This window comes from Porites lutea, chromosome 11 (assembly GCF_958299795.1).
Source record: "Porites lutea chromosome 11, jaPorLute2.1, whole genome shotgun sequence".
In the NCBI taxonomy this organism is placed as follows: domain Eukaryota; kingdom Metazoa; phylum Cnidaria; class Anthozoa; order Scleractinia; family Poritidae; genus Porites; species Porites lutea.
The window spans coordinates 15,841,554-15,860,953 of record NC_133211.1 but is presented as its reverse complement, the minus strand read 5'-3'; the positions used below and the strand labels follow the sequence as shown (position 1 = coordinate 15,860,953).

General features: G+C 37.9%; 1 protein-coding gene across 1 annotated transcript in view; it reads left to right on the top strand.

The window, feature by feature from the left end:
• LOC140953093 (bridge-like lipid transfer protein family member 2) overlaps positions 1 to 19,400 on the top strand; it is a 54,781-nt gene that overhangs the window by 2,245 nt on the left and 33,136 nt on the right. Inside the window, 25 exon segments of the mRNA XM_073402591.1 lie at positions 1,220 to 1,332; positions 2,294 to 2,343; positions 2,807 to 2,922; positions 3,238 to 3,322; positions 3,615 to 3,710; positions 4,376 to 4,421; positions 5,220 to 5,347; positions 5,874 to 5,929; positions 6,951 to 7,060; positions 7,426 to 7,493; positions 7,609 to 7,775; positions 8,544 to 8,707; positions 9,607 to 9,640; positions 10,043 to 10,220; positions 10,771 to 10,963; positions 11,359 to 11,418; positions 11,516 to 11,640; positions 12,334 to 12,420; positions 13,232 to 13,340; positions 13,636 to 13,768; positions 14,736 to 14,847; positions 15,344 to 15,435; positions 16,229 to 16,298; positions 17,113 to 17,211; positions 19,075 to 19,134. Of these exon segments, the coding sequence (XP_073258692.1) occupies positions 1,220 to 1,332; positions 2,294 to 2,343; positions 2,807 to 2,922; positions 3,238 to 3,322; positions 3,615 to 3,710; positions 4,376 to 4,421; positions 5,220 to 5,347; positions 5,874 to 5,929; positions 6,951 to 7,060; positions 7,426 to 7,493; positions 7,609 to 7,775; positions 8,544 to 8,707; positions 9,607 to 9,640; positions 10,043 to 10,220; positions 10,771 to 10,963; positions 11,359 to 11,418; positions 11,516 to 11,640; positions 12,334 to 12,420; positions 13,232 to 13,340; positions 13,636 to 13,768; positions 14,736 to 14,847; positions 15,344 to 15,435; positions 16,229 to 16,298; positions 17,113 to 17,211; positions 19,075 to 19,134 (2,551 nt within the window).

The window sequence follows — 19,400 nt, the reverse complement described above, 5'->3', positions numbered from 1 at the left end:
TGGTCTATTATCAATGCTGCATTTTTGATTGGTTGAGCTACTACTAGGCTATATGTTATAGCCCACTAGTAGTGAAAAGCACCAGCTTTGAAAACGAAAACAGTGGTGGCTGAATCTTGTTTTGCTAGCTTAAGTTGTTTTGATTCAATATTTTTGACCAACTAGTTGGATTTTTGGGCTCAAGGAATAATATTGTTAAATAGAAAAGTAATTACAGTTGAAGTGTGCAGTCAGTATATGACAAAAAATCGTTGGGTTATCATAACGGTTCAACTGTGCACATGACGCAAGTAAGAAATGGTTAGGATGACATAAAACAGAATATGTTCAAAGGGACAGCTTACCGGGTATGTTGATTTTGTGACACTTAACGGTACAGTTAAACTTCGATACTCTTTTGCGTTACGTGTGTTCAGTGACATTCTTTGGAGCAGCTGTTTTGAAAGATATGGACTGAAAGATACTTGTTAAGCACAGATAAAGGTATAAAGGGCATGTAACTGTGTGTAACCACTGCACTTGGAGGGTTTACCAGACACGAGTTTATCAGTCACATCATGCTTTATTGGAAACGATTTGCCAGTGAGACTCAACTCACTTTGGGGGAATAAGACTCGGTCCACAATCAAGCAATTCGAGCAATCAAGTGAATCAAGCTAGCTTATCGGCAGAACAATAAACCATTACAGAAATTCGCTGACAATTAAATTCTGTGCTGATGTTTTCCCTGCTCATAGATGTCCGTCTTTGAAGCCTTTTTTTTAAAGCTATGTAATAGTTAATAAAAGGACTAGAATGTAAATGTGAATTAATCAAACTTTATATTTCTAAGGCTTAATTTCTAGCTATTAAAACAAACTGTATGTAAAAAATGCAAGAAAATATGGGATAAATTACCACCTCTAATCAAATCTTTTCTTTTACTTTTATAAGAAAAATTATGGAAACTGAGAATGTTTTGATCAAAGCTGTACAAATCAACCTAAATTAGTGCATGAAATCTTGAATTTCCTGTTTTGTATCTCACCTATTGTATGGAATATGTGCAAAAATCTTGAATATGAATTGGTATATCTCAAAGAGCTACACAAAGAACAAGAATACAATTGACAACAACTGACAGAGCGGGGGTAGCTGTAGTGTCAACTACAGTATGACCACTTAATGATTCTGTGCATAAAGATGTGAACTCATTTACAAAATGTGACTTGCTTTGTAGGAGACTATTTACAGTGTTATGTAAAGGTGTTGTTGTAGAAATAAAGAAAGGGAATCATGAGAATAAAAGCCAAGTGGATCAGGTAGCAAGGCAAAGATCATCAAAAAACTTTGGTGAGCTTCATCATTTGCGATGTATATGTTGTGGTTCAATTTTATCCTTGGTTTAACCCTTTAAGCCCTAAGAGTGATCGGCATCAAATTTCTCCTTATAATATCAATGCTTTAGAAAACAGAGTGGTCATGAGAATTGAGTAATATGATCAGGGAAGATGAGTCTAATTGATACTTCAACAAATTCTCCCCATTACTTCTATTGAAAAAGTATAGGGGCAGTAAATGAGAATCTCAATTTTGATCTTAGGGTTTAAAGGGTTAAATTTCATTCTCCTTTGTTTCAAACTCATTATCACACATTACCATACCCATAAAACAAAGGATAAAATTGAACCACAACATATACGTTGAACCCCATGAATATTACCACTTTTGGTTTCCTGAATTATAGTAATCATATTAATAAGGTTTATAGAAATCAAATTGACTGAGTGTTTTTAAGTTTCAATCAAATAGTGTGATTGTAACAAAGAAGTGGTTGTAAAAATGGGGTGCTTGTTAGGCAGGGTTGCATATGGCCTTGTTATCTACTTTTTACATCTTGTGTAGAAAATAATAAATAATGTCAAAAGAAGCATTTTTTGTTGAATGCCTTTATTAAGAGGGTCTTGCTAATAGGCCATTTTCAAGTTCCTCCCAGTGTCTGTATCAAAATGAGGTTAAGTGCTCAGCCTTTGGTATGGAAATGATTTTTCATTCTCATGCAAATAAAACTAATTTTTACAAGAAAGGTTTTGCACTTGGCCTCATTTTGAAAGTGAGGGTTTTTGAAACTCAGAAGTGACCTATTAGCTTGATCTGAAGTAGGGGTTATACTTATGCATGCACACAATATGAGATACAAATAGTGGTATATACATACTGTAATTTGTGCAGTAATATTGCTTTGAAAGTTTTTTAGACAACCTGATTAGTGAGGTCAGTGAAGCACTGTCTTTCTTTATTGTTACCTTTTCAGTGGTGAAACATAAAAAAACTATCTCAAGACTTTTAAGAAAATGCTGCCAGGTTTGTTAAGGCTTCACTTGTTACTTTACTATCAGATGCTCTGTGGTATTAAGTACAATGTTATATATACTGTAAGTACAAAAAAGTTTGATACAACATTTTCTCCAGATTGGTCAGGAAAACTTGAGTTTCATGTGGATGTTTGGAGTATTGCTAGATTCAAACTTTTTTTCTCAAACTCTGTAATTTTTATTTTGTGACTCATGGATATTTGTAAAGTAAAAACTGACTCATGAAATAAATGATGTTGGATGTACCAAGATAATTAACAAATTTTTTTTACAGTGAGCATTTCTGCATTTTGTATTATAAATTGTACACTGTACAATGTTCATGTGCTTCAAGTTTAAAGTTGAAGTTGACTTTTGAAGTAAGTGGTACAGTATAGCAGTATTGCAACCCAAAGAAATAGTTAAATAGTAAATACTTACAGTTTGAATGTATTTTTCTGATTTTAAAACAGTATGTGGGTATTCAGGTGTCCAGTGTCCAACTTATCATTAGAAACAAACATGGCTCACAAACTCAATGCTTTCTTCCTGATGGACTACACTTCTTTGCTAGGCCTGATAATAAATGGTAAGGGGAACATGTCCTGTAGGAAAACATTTAGGTTATGTATTGGACTCTGAAGTGTCTGCAGTTCAGATGAAATGCTGTGTTGAATGTTTACTGTCATGCACATAATGATATTAATTCAGTGCATGTATAATGCCTCTAACAGTTTTTTTACAGATCGAGAAAGTCTTATAAAAAAATGTTAGAAATCTTTACTGTTATTTTGAAGTAACTTTTACTCCCTCTGTAGATTTAACACTGTCTTCTGTTTTGTGCTAATGTCCTTAATTTTAGTCTAATCTCTTAATGGATTTTTGCTTCTTGTTGCTTTTTCAGTTTGTCTTCTACCTTGGAAATAGCCAAGATAAGAACAAAGTTATTCAATGATATAGAGGTATGAGGAACTGAGAATACTGCTAATGCCTAATATTATTGCATTGGACATGGCATGTACAGTGCATGCACTTGATTAATTTTTGAACAATCAGACTTCTAACATCAATTATTTTTACGTTCAGTTATATGTATTTTTTAAGGCTACTTCCTGTGAACAGCATGCAAGAAATGCAATCCATACATCTGTACCTAATTTTAATGACCCAATAATTATTTCTATGAAGTGTATGCCAGCTACAAGTTTAACGTTACTTTTCTTTCATTGTTGACATGGACATGTGAATAAACAAATTAATAGTTGATTTCTCTCTTTTTAGAGTAATACAGATTTCACATCAGATCCTTTTGCAGAACTGTCATGTTCACTTCTTATGGAAATTTCTGTTGCTCCTTTAGAAAGCTTCAAGCTAGAGGTAAACTTGGGATGTATATAACAGATTATTAATAAAACAAATAAAATAAAAGATGGCATTATGTGTATTCTGGTACACATAATTGGTAGCAATTTCTTTTTGCAGTTTTAGCGAGAAGAGAGTTAAAGGAAATTGCTTGCAGAAATGTATGGAAGTTAATACCAAATATAGCAAGAATAACAAATTCAACAAGGATTTTAATTTCCTACAGCTTTTAAAAAAGGTGTAGGAAAAATTTGCTAGCAAATTTTTGTCTCAATTATAGCAATTGTTTAATAGTGAAAACAATAATAAACTGGAACAAACTGAAAATAAAAAAAAACAACAATAGCAAAAACTACAACAAAAAAACCCAGAAGATGCTTTGATTGGTTATTCTTCAGTTCTGGACATTTTGTCTCACAATGCATTGTAAATCCTATTAACAGATTTCTTGGTACATGTATCATGCATGATTGTAAGCTTCTTGGGCTCGGCTTCATGCATGCTAACTCAACTTAATTTACTTTTGAAGTACATGTAGGTTGATAAATTGGCCATTCTGAAATGAGGTTCTTCATACACAGTTTCTAAGAAATAATAATAAGTTGTTGTTATTGTTATTATTGTTTTTATTACTATTATGCAAATTACTGATAAAGTCCTTACCTCTCCTTTCATTATAGAGTGCAACTGTAAATATCAAGAATGTAGATATTTTGCTTTCCGAGGGTGAGCAATGGCTGTTTTAGTCCTTCAGTTCATCCTTCAAACTTGCTACATGTATCATCATTATAAAATTCTGTCATCATAATAGAGTAATGAACATTGTGTATATTTTAGAAAATTAGTACTGAGATGCAGTCAATGTATATGTTGTACAGTCATAATAAAGACCACTGTTGCAAGTCATTACCCAAGCATGTGAGCTGTCAAATGAAACTGTCTATTTCAGTGTTCAAACTGATGGAAATTTAGTACTTTTACTGTGCTTTTCACAAACACGAGAACTCTAAAGTTCAAAAGCCGCCTTAACAATAATTGCATTTTTCGCTGCCGTCAATCACAGTTACGATCACAAGCAACAAACCTTGAAACACAGAAACACACAAAATGGATCAAAATCTACCAATCACAGATCACAAACCATGACCTTTTGAATTCGTGTAAGTAAAGTTCTGTTTCCTTAAAGGTCTGCTAAGATGATTGGCGGCAGCAAAAAGCGCAAATGTTAGTTGGCTTTTGAACTTCAGAGTTCACGTGTTTTTGAAAAGCGCAGTAAAAACATACAAATTCTAACTGGTGTCTCATACTGACAGACTTCAGTTTTGTGGACTCCATTGTTTTGTTTTAGTTTGCCCTTACATGTAGTAGCAAACAAACTGAGGCATGCTTTTTGTGCAAAGTTATTATCTGAAAATACAGTAGCTCCTTAATGACAAGAGTTTCTGGTCTTTCTTGGTACTATTCCTGTTCTGGAAAAGGCATAAAAGCGTGAGACCTCTATAACATCTATCTTCCTCCTCTCAGGTTTGCTTGAAAGAAAGGGCAATTTACAAGCTGTCAACATTCAAGAGGAAACGAAAGTGAATCCAATAGCTGCGGCAAAGCCCTTTACATTAGCAGAAATTCAAGAGAAGATTTCTCATATGCCAAAGGTAACAGGACTAAGGCTACAATTGTGCTCTAAGAAGAAAAACTGAGCCCAGGAAATCTGATCCTGTGTAATCCAGGTTTTAGGTTACTCACGGGCAAAGTAATTCACCACTATGCACTGGGCTCTGCTAAAGCACAGCCCTACATGTAGATACATATAAGCACACTAACTTTATAGTGTTGCCAGACAACATCTTGGCAGCCTTGAAATTTTGTTTAATCTTTATTTATAGTAATTCCTTGACAGTTCTTTTTAGTCAATAATAATAAATTACTTTGTATACACAGTTATGTACTTGCTGTGTAATAATTATGCCAAAATTTATTTGTCATATGACTTGAAGTCTTATAAAACGACTTATGTATTTTTAAACACTAATTAGAGATGGGGATGTTCATGATGAAATTGTTAGGTTCTTTGCTTATCAATATTTAATAGTTTTTTAAGGTTTGCACAAGGTTCTTATCTGCAAAATTTTCCATAAACTGATTCATGTTCTCAGTAATAATTTGTACCATTTTCTTTAGAGTATTGAGCTTGCAGTGGAAGTTACCAAAGTCACATTTTTAAACAAAGAAAAAAGGTATTTTTGAGAACTTTGTAAGTGGCTAGACAGTGCACTTTATATACCTCGCCCCAGTTGTTTAGATGGTGGATAGTGCTATACACTAGATAAACCAGTTTTGAATAATAATACATATATAGGACAATGCAATTGTTTTTCCTTAATAACAGTTATCCAGTGGATAATTCTGTCTAATGTTTGAACTTTTGAGGCCCTGCCAGGATAAATTCCGACAAGCGACATGGGCCAAAAAGTAGCCACAGCGGGTAAAATGAAATCGCGATAAGAGACAACCTCCCTCGGCCAAATTGCGACAATGACGGCAAAGCCAACAATGACTGACAAGCACTTATAAACACCGACATGAGACGTTTTAAAATTCAGACAGGCAACATGGGACCCCCCCCTGGCAGGGCCTCACTTTTGGGACCTTTACAAAAGTGATTAAAATATTATTGGAAATAAAAGTGGTCTTCTTAAATGTTGTCCATTTGCAAGAGAGAGTTGAGGACTCCTACATGTACATTTATCTCTTCTCACTCATTTATTATCTTGTGTACATTATTGCACAGATGAGTTGTTTGTAACACTTTCAAAAACTCATTAATAATTCATAAAGAAAAAAAATAAAATAAATTGATGTTTAATGAGTGTCTTTACATCTGATAGACCAAAATAACTCCAAATCTAAATATTAGTGCAGCAATGAGTTGATCTATATCAGAGATTTTGAAGCTGTTCAAAAAACTCGCAGTTGTGTATTATCAGGTTTAAAAACTCAGCTTTCCCTCAAGTTTTTAAACCTGATAATACACTCCTGCTCATTTTTTAAATAGTACATCCTTCCCAATGCTAAGTTTCTGTAAAATATTTTACTCACATTTGTGACATGTATTTATAGTTGTTGAGAGTATATTCCTTGACACAAATATTTCTTTTTTCTATATGGCTTTAAGCAAGGAAGAAAATTTACAATAATTTTTACAAATGTTGGAACTTGTTTTAAATAAAGTATTAATTTTTTGCAATTTTTATTTAGTTCCCTCACACTAGAGGTGAAAAAAATAGTCAGTGGTCTACATTCTCAGGCGAGACCATCTAACAATTCACAAGCCTCTCCTCAGTGTGATCTGAATGTTGGGATGTCAGGTATAAGTTTAATATTTACATGTATGTTGTGAAATCTTAGAATGTTTTGTTGTTGAAATTAATTCTGATTGTGGATGGTTTAATTGTAAAATTTGAACATTAATTGTTTGTTTTTGCTTTCTTGAATGCCAGAATAGTTGAAGAATTACAGAATCTTGTGCCTTGATGTGATTGAACGGTGTTTCTAGAAATGCTTTTCATTATTGCTGCAAATTTACCTCTGAACATAGGCCTAACAGTATTAGTCTGTTGTTGGTTTTTTGTTCATGGAACGTTCAACCAAGGTGGCGTAAAGGATATCTAGTGTCAGCGGGTAAGTATAACATTGAACGTTGACTCTACTATTTTTTTCTTGCTTTCTACAGGAATGGCAATTAAAAACATGAAATGTTTCCGATTGTGTGAATTGCAAAGACTTAGAATTGAATCAAAGGTATTGTAAAATAGCCACTCTACACTACATAAAACTATTGAATTCAAAATTAAAATGTAAAAAATATATCCTTGTGACATGTTCTTCTGTTTGTCTTATGTTTTCTACGTGATAGCTCTCCTGTCATTATGACACCGTTGTACTGGCCTCCACTTTGTACATTGAATCAGTTGGTTATGCTCATGTCCAGGAAGACTTCACATATTGGCTGGAATATTTCAAGTCATGGAGAAAAGGCCTAAGTATATCAGATACTACAGGGGAGCGGAGTCTCAAGAAAGGGTAAGTACTGTTGGAATGTTTCCAGATGAAATTGATGAAAAAAAAATCAGTTGAATATAATAATAGAGGGAATGAATTTGCAATGATATGTTAAGTGACTGGGGACAAAGAAAGGGCCCAGCAAAAAAGGCTGTAGGAACTTTCTTTTGGCTTTTTGTCTAATCATTCCAAATACATGTAGGGTCTAAGTCAAGACCATTCTTATCTAACAAAACCATTCTTATGGTTATAGACCAAGACCATTCTTATCTAACAAAACATTTGTCTGTAATAAGTTGTAAAGAGAAAGGCTAAAAACGAGAAGAGGAGTATAATACTGTACCAAGTCAAGGAAAGCGCAAAGCTACCGTACATGCAAACGGACGACTGATGACTTTTTATGACTGATATGCTAATGCTTTTTGTGCTTACGAAATACCCTGACAAAGTTCAGCTAAATCTCTTAGATAGGAAAAATAGTAGTAATTTACATTGTAAAATTAATTCTGAAAGCGTTGATATTCACCCAAAATGTTTTTCTTGTTCACTCGCAAACTATACTTGAGGTAAACAAAATATTGTGCAATTTCACTGCTTGAGTTTGTATCGAAACGACTTGTATTGAAACGACCGGTTTCCCCGATGCTACCCTATGGTAGATTTTCAAGGATCAAATGGGCCTTGACATACAGTCATGATTACCAGGATCTGGAAGTTTGCAATTACATGTACATTGTATTTATGCATTATATTCAGTGGATAATTGTTATTTATTTGCAGGCCCAAGAGAGGGATTTTATCAAGTCTCCCAGCTGAGCTGGAGATAACAGGATCCGTTGAAGTGACTGACTGCTTTTCACGTATGTTCATTGCCAGTCCACGTCCAAATGATCAGCCTCTGTGCCATGCAGTGCTTGTTTCTCTCAAACTCAATGTTAAAATGTCTTCAGAAGGTAAGCAAGTGTACTCTTCTTATTTCAATTTGTGTGAAAAACTGGAAACAGTGAGTAGCACCATGTGAACATCCTGCCAATATAGTTCCACCGAAATGGTCGTACCACAGGATTTCGTTCACAGATTCAAAAGTTGTTATAATACATCGTTGCCACAGGACAGAAAATGGTCAGTGAAAAAATAGAAATTCCTCCTAAAATTCTATATGTCGTTGGCACCTTTTTAAAATTTTGCACAAAAGGCAGCGAAAATTGATGCAGATTACTTTGATCTCAAGGAGGCGAATGTTCACTTTCAAAGTACAAAAAACTTTACATTCACGAAACAGGGATAACAAAATTGAAAAAATGGCTCCAAGGGGAGGCTGGAGACCTTTCTGTATCTTACATTGTTTTGCCCATTTATTTGGACAGGGAGATATTATTTTTGTCATGGAAAAGTAAGGGAATTTTGAGTACTTATGTCTGTGGGTTCAAAATAGCAGTTTTGAAATAAGGAAACTATCAACGTGAACAAAACAAGTCCTGTTTGGTCTGAAATGTACAGCGTAGACCTCAAAAGTTACTGTAAATACTTCTTACTGACGGACTTTGCGATCCATACAATAAGTTATTTACTAAGGTTTTTCCCATCCGCACTTGGACTTTAATTCAACTGACAAAAAACGGGGATCCTTACTTAGAGTATGGCCTTAAAACCAAGATATTAAGATAGTCAACTGTAGTCTATCTCTGAGGTTAATCGGGTGTGCAGGAAAAGAAACTGTCAAATTTAGCAGACTGTGCAAGTAGCATACAGCCCACAATATTGACCAATCACAGCGCACATACTTAGTGAGAGAACTGTGTAATATTAAGAGGTGATAACTTATTGCTTGTATTATCTACCCTCTTTACAGATATAAAGCAGTTCAACTCAGGAAGATATCTAAGGTACACCAGTTTCTGTTGACTATATGTAACCGTTGTTATAAGTATTGTTAGACTGTGTATGATTATGATTAACAGGTGTGAGGAAATTTATTTCTGTTATCGGGAGAAGAGAGAATCGTCATGCCCTCGTAAACTTTGAGTTATATAAGGCATATGTGATCTAAATGAACATTCTAGCTATCTGGGGCCGGATTCAAGAACCTTTCCTAACAGTTCTCAGTGAGTCCGGCTGTAGGATCACAACGGCTTGATGATGGGAGCAATTTGTGAGAATAAGTCATGCGATGAGATACGTTATCTCTAGTGGACAAAATATGCAGGCAGTTGCTGGGTTACAATAATTTCCACCAGTTACATGTACTACAAACCTTCCTTAAACTTTTTGTGATTCTTCACCTACAGTTGCAGAGTAAGGGTAGAAAACGCATATGTGTACTTGGATACCACCCACAGCCAGTTAACAGACGGTCTTACCTCTGGTGTCGTATCCAGTACTTCAAATGATTATTTCTCCATCCCACCAAGTACATCAAGACATGTCTGGGGTAGAGTGCTAACACTTGGAAGCTGCAATGTGAACGTAAGAAGATTTCAACGATAGGTTAGATCTAAACTGTTGCATTTTTGTCACAACGAAGGATGTGTTCATTGGAAAGAGTGAGATGATGACTGGTGTATCTGTAGATGCTTTTGTGTTATCTTCATATACATTTCTTGATTGGCTTGATTTCTTGGCAGAATAGTATAATGCAGTTTCCGGCTAGAAGAGGCCTTTTTTGCCCCTGGTATTTGGCGAATACTAGGAAAAGAGGCCTCTGCTAGCTGGGAAATAATGAAGTGTTATTTTATTTGAGAACGATGTAGTTATGGTCATGCCACTAGCGTGCTACAAACTAGGAAGAAATCTTGAGTTCCCGATGGGAGGTGAACCTTAAATTCCCAAACATTGGGTGGGCCTTCTTTCCACTGAGCTGTGTAGAAACTCATGGATAGCAAATGCTGTTAAATTGCATTTACCTGCGTTTGGAGAGGTGTTAAGACCGTGATCAGCTTTCTCAATGCACAACGTTTTTCTATCTCCACCTGCAAATAGAGGAATCCAATTATCATGCAATGTTGTTCTCCTTTAGTGTACTACAGAAGTCCTTGCGGATACTGAGGAACCTGATGTGAAGCTGACTATTGAAGCAACCTCAGTGGTTATTGAATGGTCTCATGATGTGTGTAGATTCTTGCTTAAGTGGTTGCCTGTCTGGGCATTGAAGAAATTCAAATCTGCAGAAACGTCGTCAGAGGAAAAGAATGATGTTGGCAGTAGTTTCGGTATGTACACTGTACACACACAGTCTACAGTTACTTTTCTGCTCAAATTTCGTGTTCTGCTTTGGCAACACCTTTAGCAAGGGAACATTTTCTGGAGTGATGATATTAGCCAAATTGAATCACTGAGCTCTTAAAGAAGGCGTGGTTTTTTAATGTTGTGTCCTTTGGCTTGGACAACGCCCCGTCAAGCTTTAAGTGAATAATGAACAAGGTAAAAAATGTGAACTAGTATTCTGCAACAGTTCTGTGATGTGCTCATGTTTCTGAAACAAGAAATACGACTACATGCAAATACCATCATTTCAACTAGCAGTTACATATCGCAAAGTCTGCAATATTTGTTATTCTTTCCGTTCAATCTTTTGTTTTCTCTCTGGCGTTTTATATTTTTTCAGCTTTGGACATGGATTGCAGAGTAGCTGGCATCAACCTGTTTTATCTTGGAACACTGGAGGGTCAGCATTCGTTACCATTTACTCTGTTTATGATGCTATTATATGCAGCAACAAACCGATAGCATTTTCTTAAACTATGTTAACTTGTGTTGTACAGGAGGAGTTGATTCCTTTATGACAAGAGTTGACGTGGCAGTAGTTACAACAACATCTGTCCCTGACCAGTCATTAAAGAGTGAACTCTGTGGAATGAAACTCTGCCGACTGCTGGAACTGCAAAAGGTACTACAGTAATGTCTTTTAGGTCATGCCCACACGAATCCGCTTATTTTTGAAAACGCATATTCTTTATCCGGGACCTTAGATGTTTAAGGCCCTGTTCACACGAATCCGGACATTTTTAAAACAGCATATTCTTTTCCGGGACCTTAGAGGTTTAAGGCCATGTTCACACGAATCCGCACGTTTTTGAAACCGCATATTTTTTATCCGGATTCGTGTGGACTGGACCTTAGACTCTTTTACTCTTAGAAGTAGTCTCCCACGTAGCCGTTTTGTCTGGTCACGCAGCGTTACGGCTGTCTGGAAGGCTATCTCAGAAGCCGTTCATTCAGAACTGATTCAGCTTGCCTTTCATATAGGAGGCTTTTTGCTCTTTCCAGTCTTTCATTGTCTTCCTTTTTAAAATTAAAATGTTGCTCAATTTTTAAAGTTAAATGGTTCAAGGTAGGTAGTGAATTCTCTTATGTCAATCACGTGTATCACCAAGTCATTTAGTTCTCCGTTCTTGTGAAACCAGTATGGCTATTAAAAACAACAACAACAACAACAACAACAACAACAACAACAACTCAGTTCTATCCAGAGCTAGTGATAAGCATATTCGTCGCCGTTTATTAACAGGAGAATTGGGAGAACTGCAATAATAGAATACATGTCCTTCCATTAATTGATTCCTTCTTGTTTTAGTTTCAGGCGCCATACAGATGTGTCGTTTCTTCCGAACTGAAAAATGATGTAATCAGCATTCCTGTTCTCACCTTGTCCCGTCCCGCGTATAAGGTACGCTACTTACATGACTAGTGCTAAGCGCTTGAGGCCCGTTTGAACGGTTCTATCTAGCATTTGATCCTGACATTCGTACAACATTTATGGAATCAAATGAAGAGATCGTACGAACATATTGCCCAACATTAAAAGGATCGAAAGCTTGCTGATAGTTGAAGAAAAGCATGTATTATTTAAAATGACAGTTTCAGAGCCTTGGTTTTGCAACGCGCTACTAAAACTTCTTCCCCAAAAGCCCATCTTTGCTTCAAACGTTGTTTCTTATGCCAGTGTTCGACTTCTGGTAAACGAGACTTTGACAATTATTAGAACCGTTTATATTGTCATTATCGCAAAGCTGAGCTTTGAGCATGTGCTTACGTCTTCACGCTTGGCCAACCAAGTCAACACATTATTCTTTCTTTCCATTACCTGGCATTCCTGAGAATAAGGAGCAGTGGTCATTTTATTGTATCCTGGTTGTTCTAACAAAATGAAACCATAACCATTTAGAATACTTCTGCCTAATAATTCTAATACAACAATCATGCACTCGTGCACTCAGTGATATTCTGTGTCATTCTGTGTACATCTCAGTGGCGGATCCACACCTTCAGATAGGGGGGGGGGGGGGGGTCATTCAGACCCTGAGATAAGGGGGGCGGTCTCAAAATCTTTTTTTCGACCTCTCGGGGCTCTGTTTCGTCTAAAGATAAGAGGGGGGGGGGGGGACGGCGGGCCCCTGCCCTGGATCCGCCACTACATCTAACCCTCTTTATCGAACGAAAGTGCGTAAGACACTAAAATGTTTCTTTTTGTGACAAAGCCATACTCGATGACGGTCAAAGAGATCTTAGTCAACTGGGACCCCACTCTGCATATGGCTCTTCATGAGAGAATACGAGAAGCCACTCAAGATGGCGCTGAGCTTCAAGGTGGGCAACAGTCTGGATTACGATATGATCATATTTTTAATAATTTAAACAATGGGGAACGTTTTTCATGACAGAATTCACACTCACAGACATTCAGTAGCCGTAGTATGTGGGAGGCAGGGGTGTCTTAAGTTTTAATGTTTATTCTCAACAATATTTCACGAAGTGACCAGTGAATGGAAAATTAAAATAACTGTTCAATCACCACGGTTTGTTGCTTTTAAGTGCTTTTCCAGTGTCAGTAATGTTGCCGTTGTTCTCCCATTAATGCGACAACTAATCTGCATTTTTGCAGCTATGATGAAAAAGGCATCTCAATCAACGAGAGCAGACAACGATTTTTCCTCCAAGGAAAAAGAAAAACCTTTGTGTTTTGCTTGCGAAATTTCGTGGTTTAAACTTCACATGCAAACGTCACCCAAGACGAGGTATGTTAATAACAAAAAATGAATGATAATTTATCTGTCAATGCATAACTAGAGGAAGCATGTGTACAATCTTTTGGCTCAAGTATTCCTAGGATCTTTTGGGTGGATGAGGTGAGCAATTATTGGTTTAAGGCTGCCATCGGAGACCCGGCCATTGACCAATTAGAAGTCTCGCTTAAGCCACCCAACCGACCCCAGAAATCTTTGCCCGGAAAGTTGCGCTCATTCTTTAAGTGGTTTGTGAAGTGGTGTATTCCTAACAGCAAATGGCACACCTTATGTCCTCGAATAAACCGCTGCGTACCAGCAAGTGCTTTCCTCCAAATGAACAGCTACTCCTTTGCCAAACTAACCAGTCTGTCCCCCTTCGAATTAGTGCCACATTTTCTCCCCTCAGTTTCTTTACTTGCAAGGATATAAAAAGAAAGCCTCCTTGTCCTCTCTTTTTTCAATATGTGTACACTGATGTCATCATAGGAGAACAGTGCTTCCTTTGACCGAATGGAGATTCTTCTGTTGGAACATCATATTACAAAATAAATTCTTCAACGCCAAAAATTGGTTAAAAGTTTAGCAGAGGGGATCCGGATAGGTTCCGAAAGCTCTGCTAAATTTTCAACAAATTGTTGGCGTTGACGAATATTTTTTGTAATATATAGTGGTTCCAATGTTTCTCCATGGGCTTACAGTTTCTTTATGTGCTTTATCTCGACAAAATAAGTTTGGGTTCGTTAAAGGAAAAGACGCTATGAGTGCCATTAGCCACTCCCTTCGATGAATCGTCTTTCTGTGTCGAAGGACCTCCTCGTTTGGTCAAAGTAATAAATAAGACCATGGGTGCCCTTGCACATTGATCCAGAAAGTGCTGCGTAGTGGAGAATAGAGTAAAAGCTAAATCGAAATCATTGCATTCAGAAACATTCAGGAAGCTTTTAAATTTCTAGCCTATTTGTAATTTATCTTCTAGTTTTGGAGTAGAGTGCAAAACCTGCATCCTGTCTTTGCAAGACAACTGTTTTGATGCAAAATCAGAATACACTGGTCTTCTTTTTGACAAGAGATCAATATTCAAATTTGAGGTGGGTTTATTTTTAAGATTCGTACGTATTCCGAATCAACCATCAGCTTCTTGGCCACAAAATGATTGTGCAGATCTTTATTGATATCGAGGATGAAGACGACGCAATTATGGAAGGATAATGGTTTGTGTTCGTGATATCTTATTAAAAGGAAATTCAATCTCCTAAAAAGTAATTTGAACGTTTCATTCTATGTGGAAGATCTTAGTTTCCTCACCATCTTACATTAATGAAGCCACGTGGCATGGTTAAAAACATTTTATGTGTTTGGTTGCATTACGTGCATCGCTTACTTCGTCTCGAGCTATGAATCCTAGAAGTACCGTAGTATCTTGAACAATGTAAAGAAAAACATATCAACGGTGAACACGACCAATGTTAGCCAACATTTCAACCTTTTCACCCTTTTTTTATCCCTTTCAACCTTAGAATGTTTAGTTTATGTAATATGGTCTTCTTTTTGTACTGTGTCACTAAATTCTTTTTTCGTCAAAAGGCACTTTCCCTGAAGAGACTGCCAGAGGTTGAAGAAGTTCTTAAAGTGAGACGACAGTTCAAAACGCTGGAAACGCCGAGCAATACTACATGGTTAGTGCTAGAGGAAAAGGCATTTGTCAGTTCATTGTAGGGTACACCTTTAATGGCGTTACATTAAGGGTTATTGACCAACTGTGAGGGCAAGATGGATGGTTATCGGGGAAGTTCTCGAGGGTGAAAGATAGGCCTATGTAGTCTGCTCTAGGCAGCGTTACAGACGTAACCAAACCCCGGCTAGTAACGCCCGCGAAGCAGCGCCGAGATCCTTGTTCTGGGCCTCCTACGGACTGGGTAGTGCTTTTCGAATTTCCTTTCAGCCTGGTTGTTAAATCGACAATGGCTTTTCCAACAGGCCAGTGGCGGATCCAGGGGAGGGAACCGGGGGGGGGCCCTCCTTATTTTTGGACCAAACAAAAATTTTTTTTGAGACACCGGCCCCCACCCCCCTCTTATCTAAGGGTCTGGATGACCGGACCTCCCCCTTATCTCAAGGTTTGGATCCGGCACTGCGGGCCATTCATGGTGCATACCCAAATCCCAGTACATAGATGGAGGCTCAGAGCATGGATTGCGGCGCTGTTTCACAGACAGACTTAACCAGAGTTACGTTTCGTCTGTGGCGGAGGCTAGTCCGCTCGGGTAGCCAGTCAAAAAACAAGATTTGCTTCATCTCGCCCCGCTCACGGAGCCCCCTATGTAATAAGTCAAGTTAAGTCAAGTTTAGCTACGCTTCTGACCGTCCTTGTTTACAGTGACTTCCGAATGGTGAAGCTGGAATAGACTTGTTATGTTGTGGAAAGGTCAAATGAGCTTTTTTCTTACGAGGAATATAACTTTTAAACAGGGTTGTTGAAGTGGAAACAACTGGAATCTTTTTCCCCTTCGAGTTCAACTTTGCCGCCTCAAGAGATGAGGTAAGTCTAATTACATAATCGTTCTTGTTCGTCAGTAAAGAAACGTTTCAAAATTGCTAGAAGTAAAAAGCAAAATCATCAGCAAACTAAACAGCCAAAAAAATCAACTTTCGTTTCGTAAAATCCTAAGAAATAAATAGTACCAAGCGGCGTTATGTCTGGTAACGTCAAGGGATTTCCTCCACAGATACAAGCGTTTGAGTGACAAATAATCTTGCCACAACGTGTTCTAGGAGTGTAACGTATAGGGATTGTTTGACACGGGTATTTACGTAAGAAATGGTGTCCGTAAAACATAAGTGTCCGTTAGGTAAGGCTCGACGTTGAAATTTGAAAAAAGTATTGGCCATTTTGAGGTTGCTTTTGAGACTGGGTCAATATTGTGTTGTAGTGAACTTTTTGGGACACATTTGTGCCCAAAGGTGCTTACCATTTACAAAAACCACCCGGGTGGAAATCTGCACATAAGCATAAAACTATGAAATTTGACGTGGTGGGAGAATCACACGCTACAAAGTACATTTAAATCAGCTGAACAGGCTGAAAGTAGTCTGAGGAAAAATTGCATCACCTCAAATCACAGCCCATATTTTCTGGGGCTTCCCAAGTGGAATGGCTCGAACCATTTGATTTTCCAACCGGGATTTCCGGGTTTTCCCAGGTACCTGGTGAGTTTCCTGCGGAACCTCGTAATAGCCGTAAAAGAAGCCACAGCGTCCCCAAAACAGTCCCCAAACACCTTCCCTGTCTCCGCGCAATCTCTCAAATGTCTAATAAACGTGTCCTTCATAAAAATGTCTTGCTTTCCTTTCAGCTGGTCAATGTTTTCAAGATGTTACAATCACTTCATAAAAAGCCCAAGGATGCCTCATATTCAGAGCCGCTCCCTACGGACTTGTGGCTTCGTTTTCAAGTGCGTTGAATCAATAGCGTGTAATTAAAGAATTTCATAACCTATAAGGTCGTAACACACTAGGCGACATGTCGCTGCAACAGGTCGCGGCGACAAAATCGCTCTGTGTGTACAGGTCGAGCGATGAGTTGCTGCAACAATTTGCACGTTCTAGAGACTTTTTGTGGAAATCTTTGTCTCAGCAACAGAGTTTTGTCGCCGCAAGGAGTCGCACAAATTCAGTCTGATTTGATTTTGTGCGATTTGTTGTGGCGACAAAATTTTGTTTCGGAGACAGAGACTTTCACAAAAAAATTCTCCCGTACACACAAAGTGACTTGTAGCTGTGACTTGTCGCCGCAACGTGTTGCTGCAACTTGTCGCCTGGTGTGTTCCGCCCTAAAGACCTTTGCCGCATTTCATTCCGGTGAGCACACACAGTGAAATGAGGTTGAGGCTTGAGCAGACAGTTTCATACAAATCAGTGAATTTTGTCAACCCCCAAGCCTCGTACCTTTGTTTACAGGAATGAGAGATGGGTCTATTAAGTATTCTTCTGCAAATGAAAATAAGTTGCCCAACTCGTTACCTCTATTCGGATTCTTTGACATTTTCTTGTATCCTGAAATACGAAGACCACGTCACATAGTTGATGGACATTCGTTAAACTTGCTAGGAGTTATAAATTTCGTCAAAAGTCTAGTTTCATGTAGGACGGTTAAAGATTAAAGCTCAGCTTTGCTTGTAGCGTATTATATGTTATAATTCTTTCTGAGCAAAGGCGAGAACAAAGAGCAAAATCAATTATCGTTGACCTCGGGACTCGAATCCAGGCCACACCTTTTAGGGAAGCAATGTTAGTGCAGTTTAAGAGCACTCGCCTCCCTGCAGTGTTGCCTGGGTTTGATTGCCGGCGTCGACGCCATATGTGGGTTGAGTTGTTGTTGGTTTTCTCCCTTGCTCTGAGAGGGTTTTTTCTTGGTCATAGTTAGGGACTCTAAGAGGAGCGCAGGATTATTAGGTAGCTTGAGAAAAGACGTTTTTGAGTGATGCTCGTCGACTGGAAGTGGACTTTTTTATTTTTCTTGGGCAGTAGTTTTGCCCAAATTTTCGGGCAAATCGTCTCTATACGAGTAGAGACACCTAGCAATACAAATTTGGACTAATTCGGTGGCTTCAAGGCATATAGAAAGGCAAAAGGACCCTCTTCCGGTTGAGTAGCCTGCGTTGCAGCCGGCCCACGCACTCGTCTAGACTATTAATATAGTACAGAAGGTTTAGAGGGTCTGCGACGCAGGCAACCGGTTGACGTGCGTTGCTCAAAAATGCCTTTGCTTGAGCTCATGATTTTTTCTTGGAACTGTCAAATGACATCCTCTCTAAATAACGCTGGTTTGGTTTTTACTTATACCGTAAAATTCCGAAAATAAGCCCCTCCATGTATAAGCCCCTCCAAATATAAACCCCTCAAAATTGTAACGCAAAAAACCCTCCGTTAAATCGCCCCTCCGAATATAAGCCCCCCGGGAGGCTTGTACATGGAATTTGCTCTCAAATTCAAAGTAAAACAAAGCAAAAAAGGTAAATTTCCTTCCCACTACAAACTAGCCCAATCGATTTTGAAACGCAAATTTCCCTCCGTACTTAAGCCCCTCCAAATATAAGCCCCTCCAAAAATAAGCCCCTCAAAAAGGGCCTTTGAAAAATATAAGCCCCGGGGCTTATTTTCGGAATTTTACGGTATGTTATATGAAATAAGAGAAGCTAACCGCGTTTATAAGAGTGTTTGATTTTGAGGCGTCCTCGACGTAATTGCAACAACACTTTGATGTGGTGAAATGCTCTTCTTTGTAAATTACTTGATGAATTCTTTTGTACCAACAGAATCTGTCTTTTGAGGTAGAAGATGATCCCTTTGAAGTGAAGCTAAGGGACAATTACGCGGTATGATTATACTTAACTGGGGTTATTGTTTAGGAATCAGTAACTTACCTTCTTAATTGTTACCAAAAATATTAGTAATTTGTTGTTTTAAGGTATTTCTTGGTTGACAAAAGAAAGGTGAGCTTTACGTCTGTGAGGCCCGGACAATTAGCGCGACATCGGAAACATGTTGAGGTCACCGCACCGCAACATGTGCAGTTGTTCTTACAAAAAAACACGTCGCCGGCGTGACTGAAACAAGGAGTGTTTTGGGGATGGACGATGAA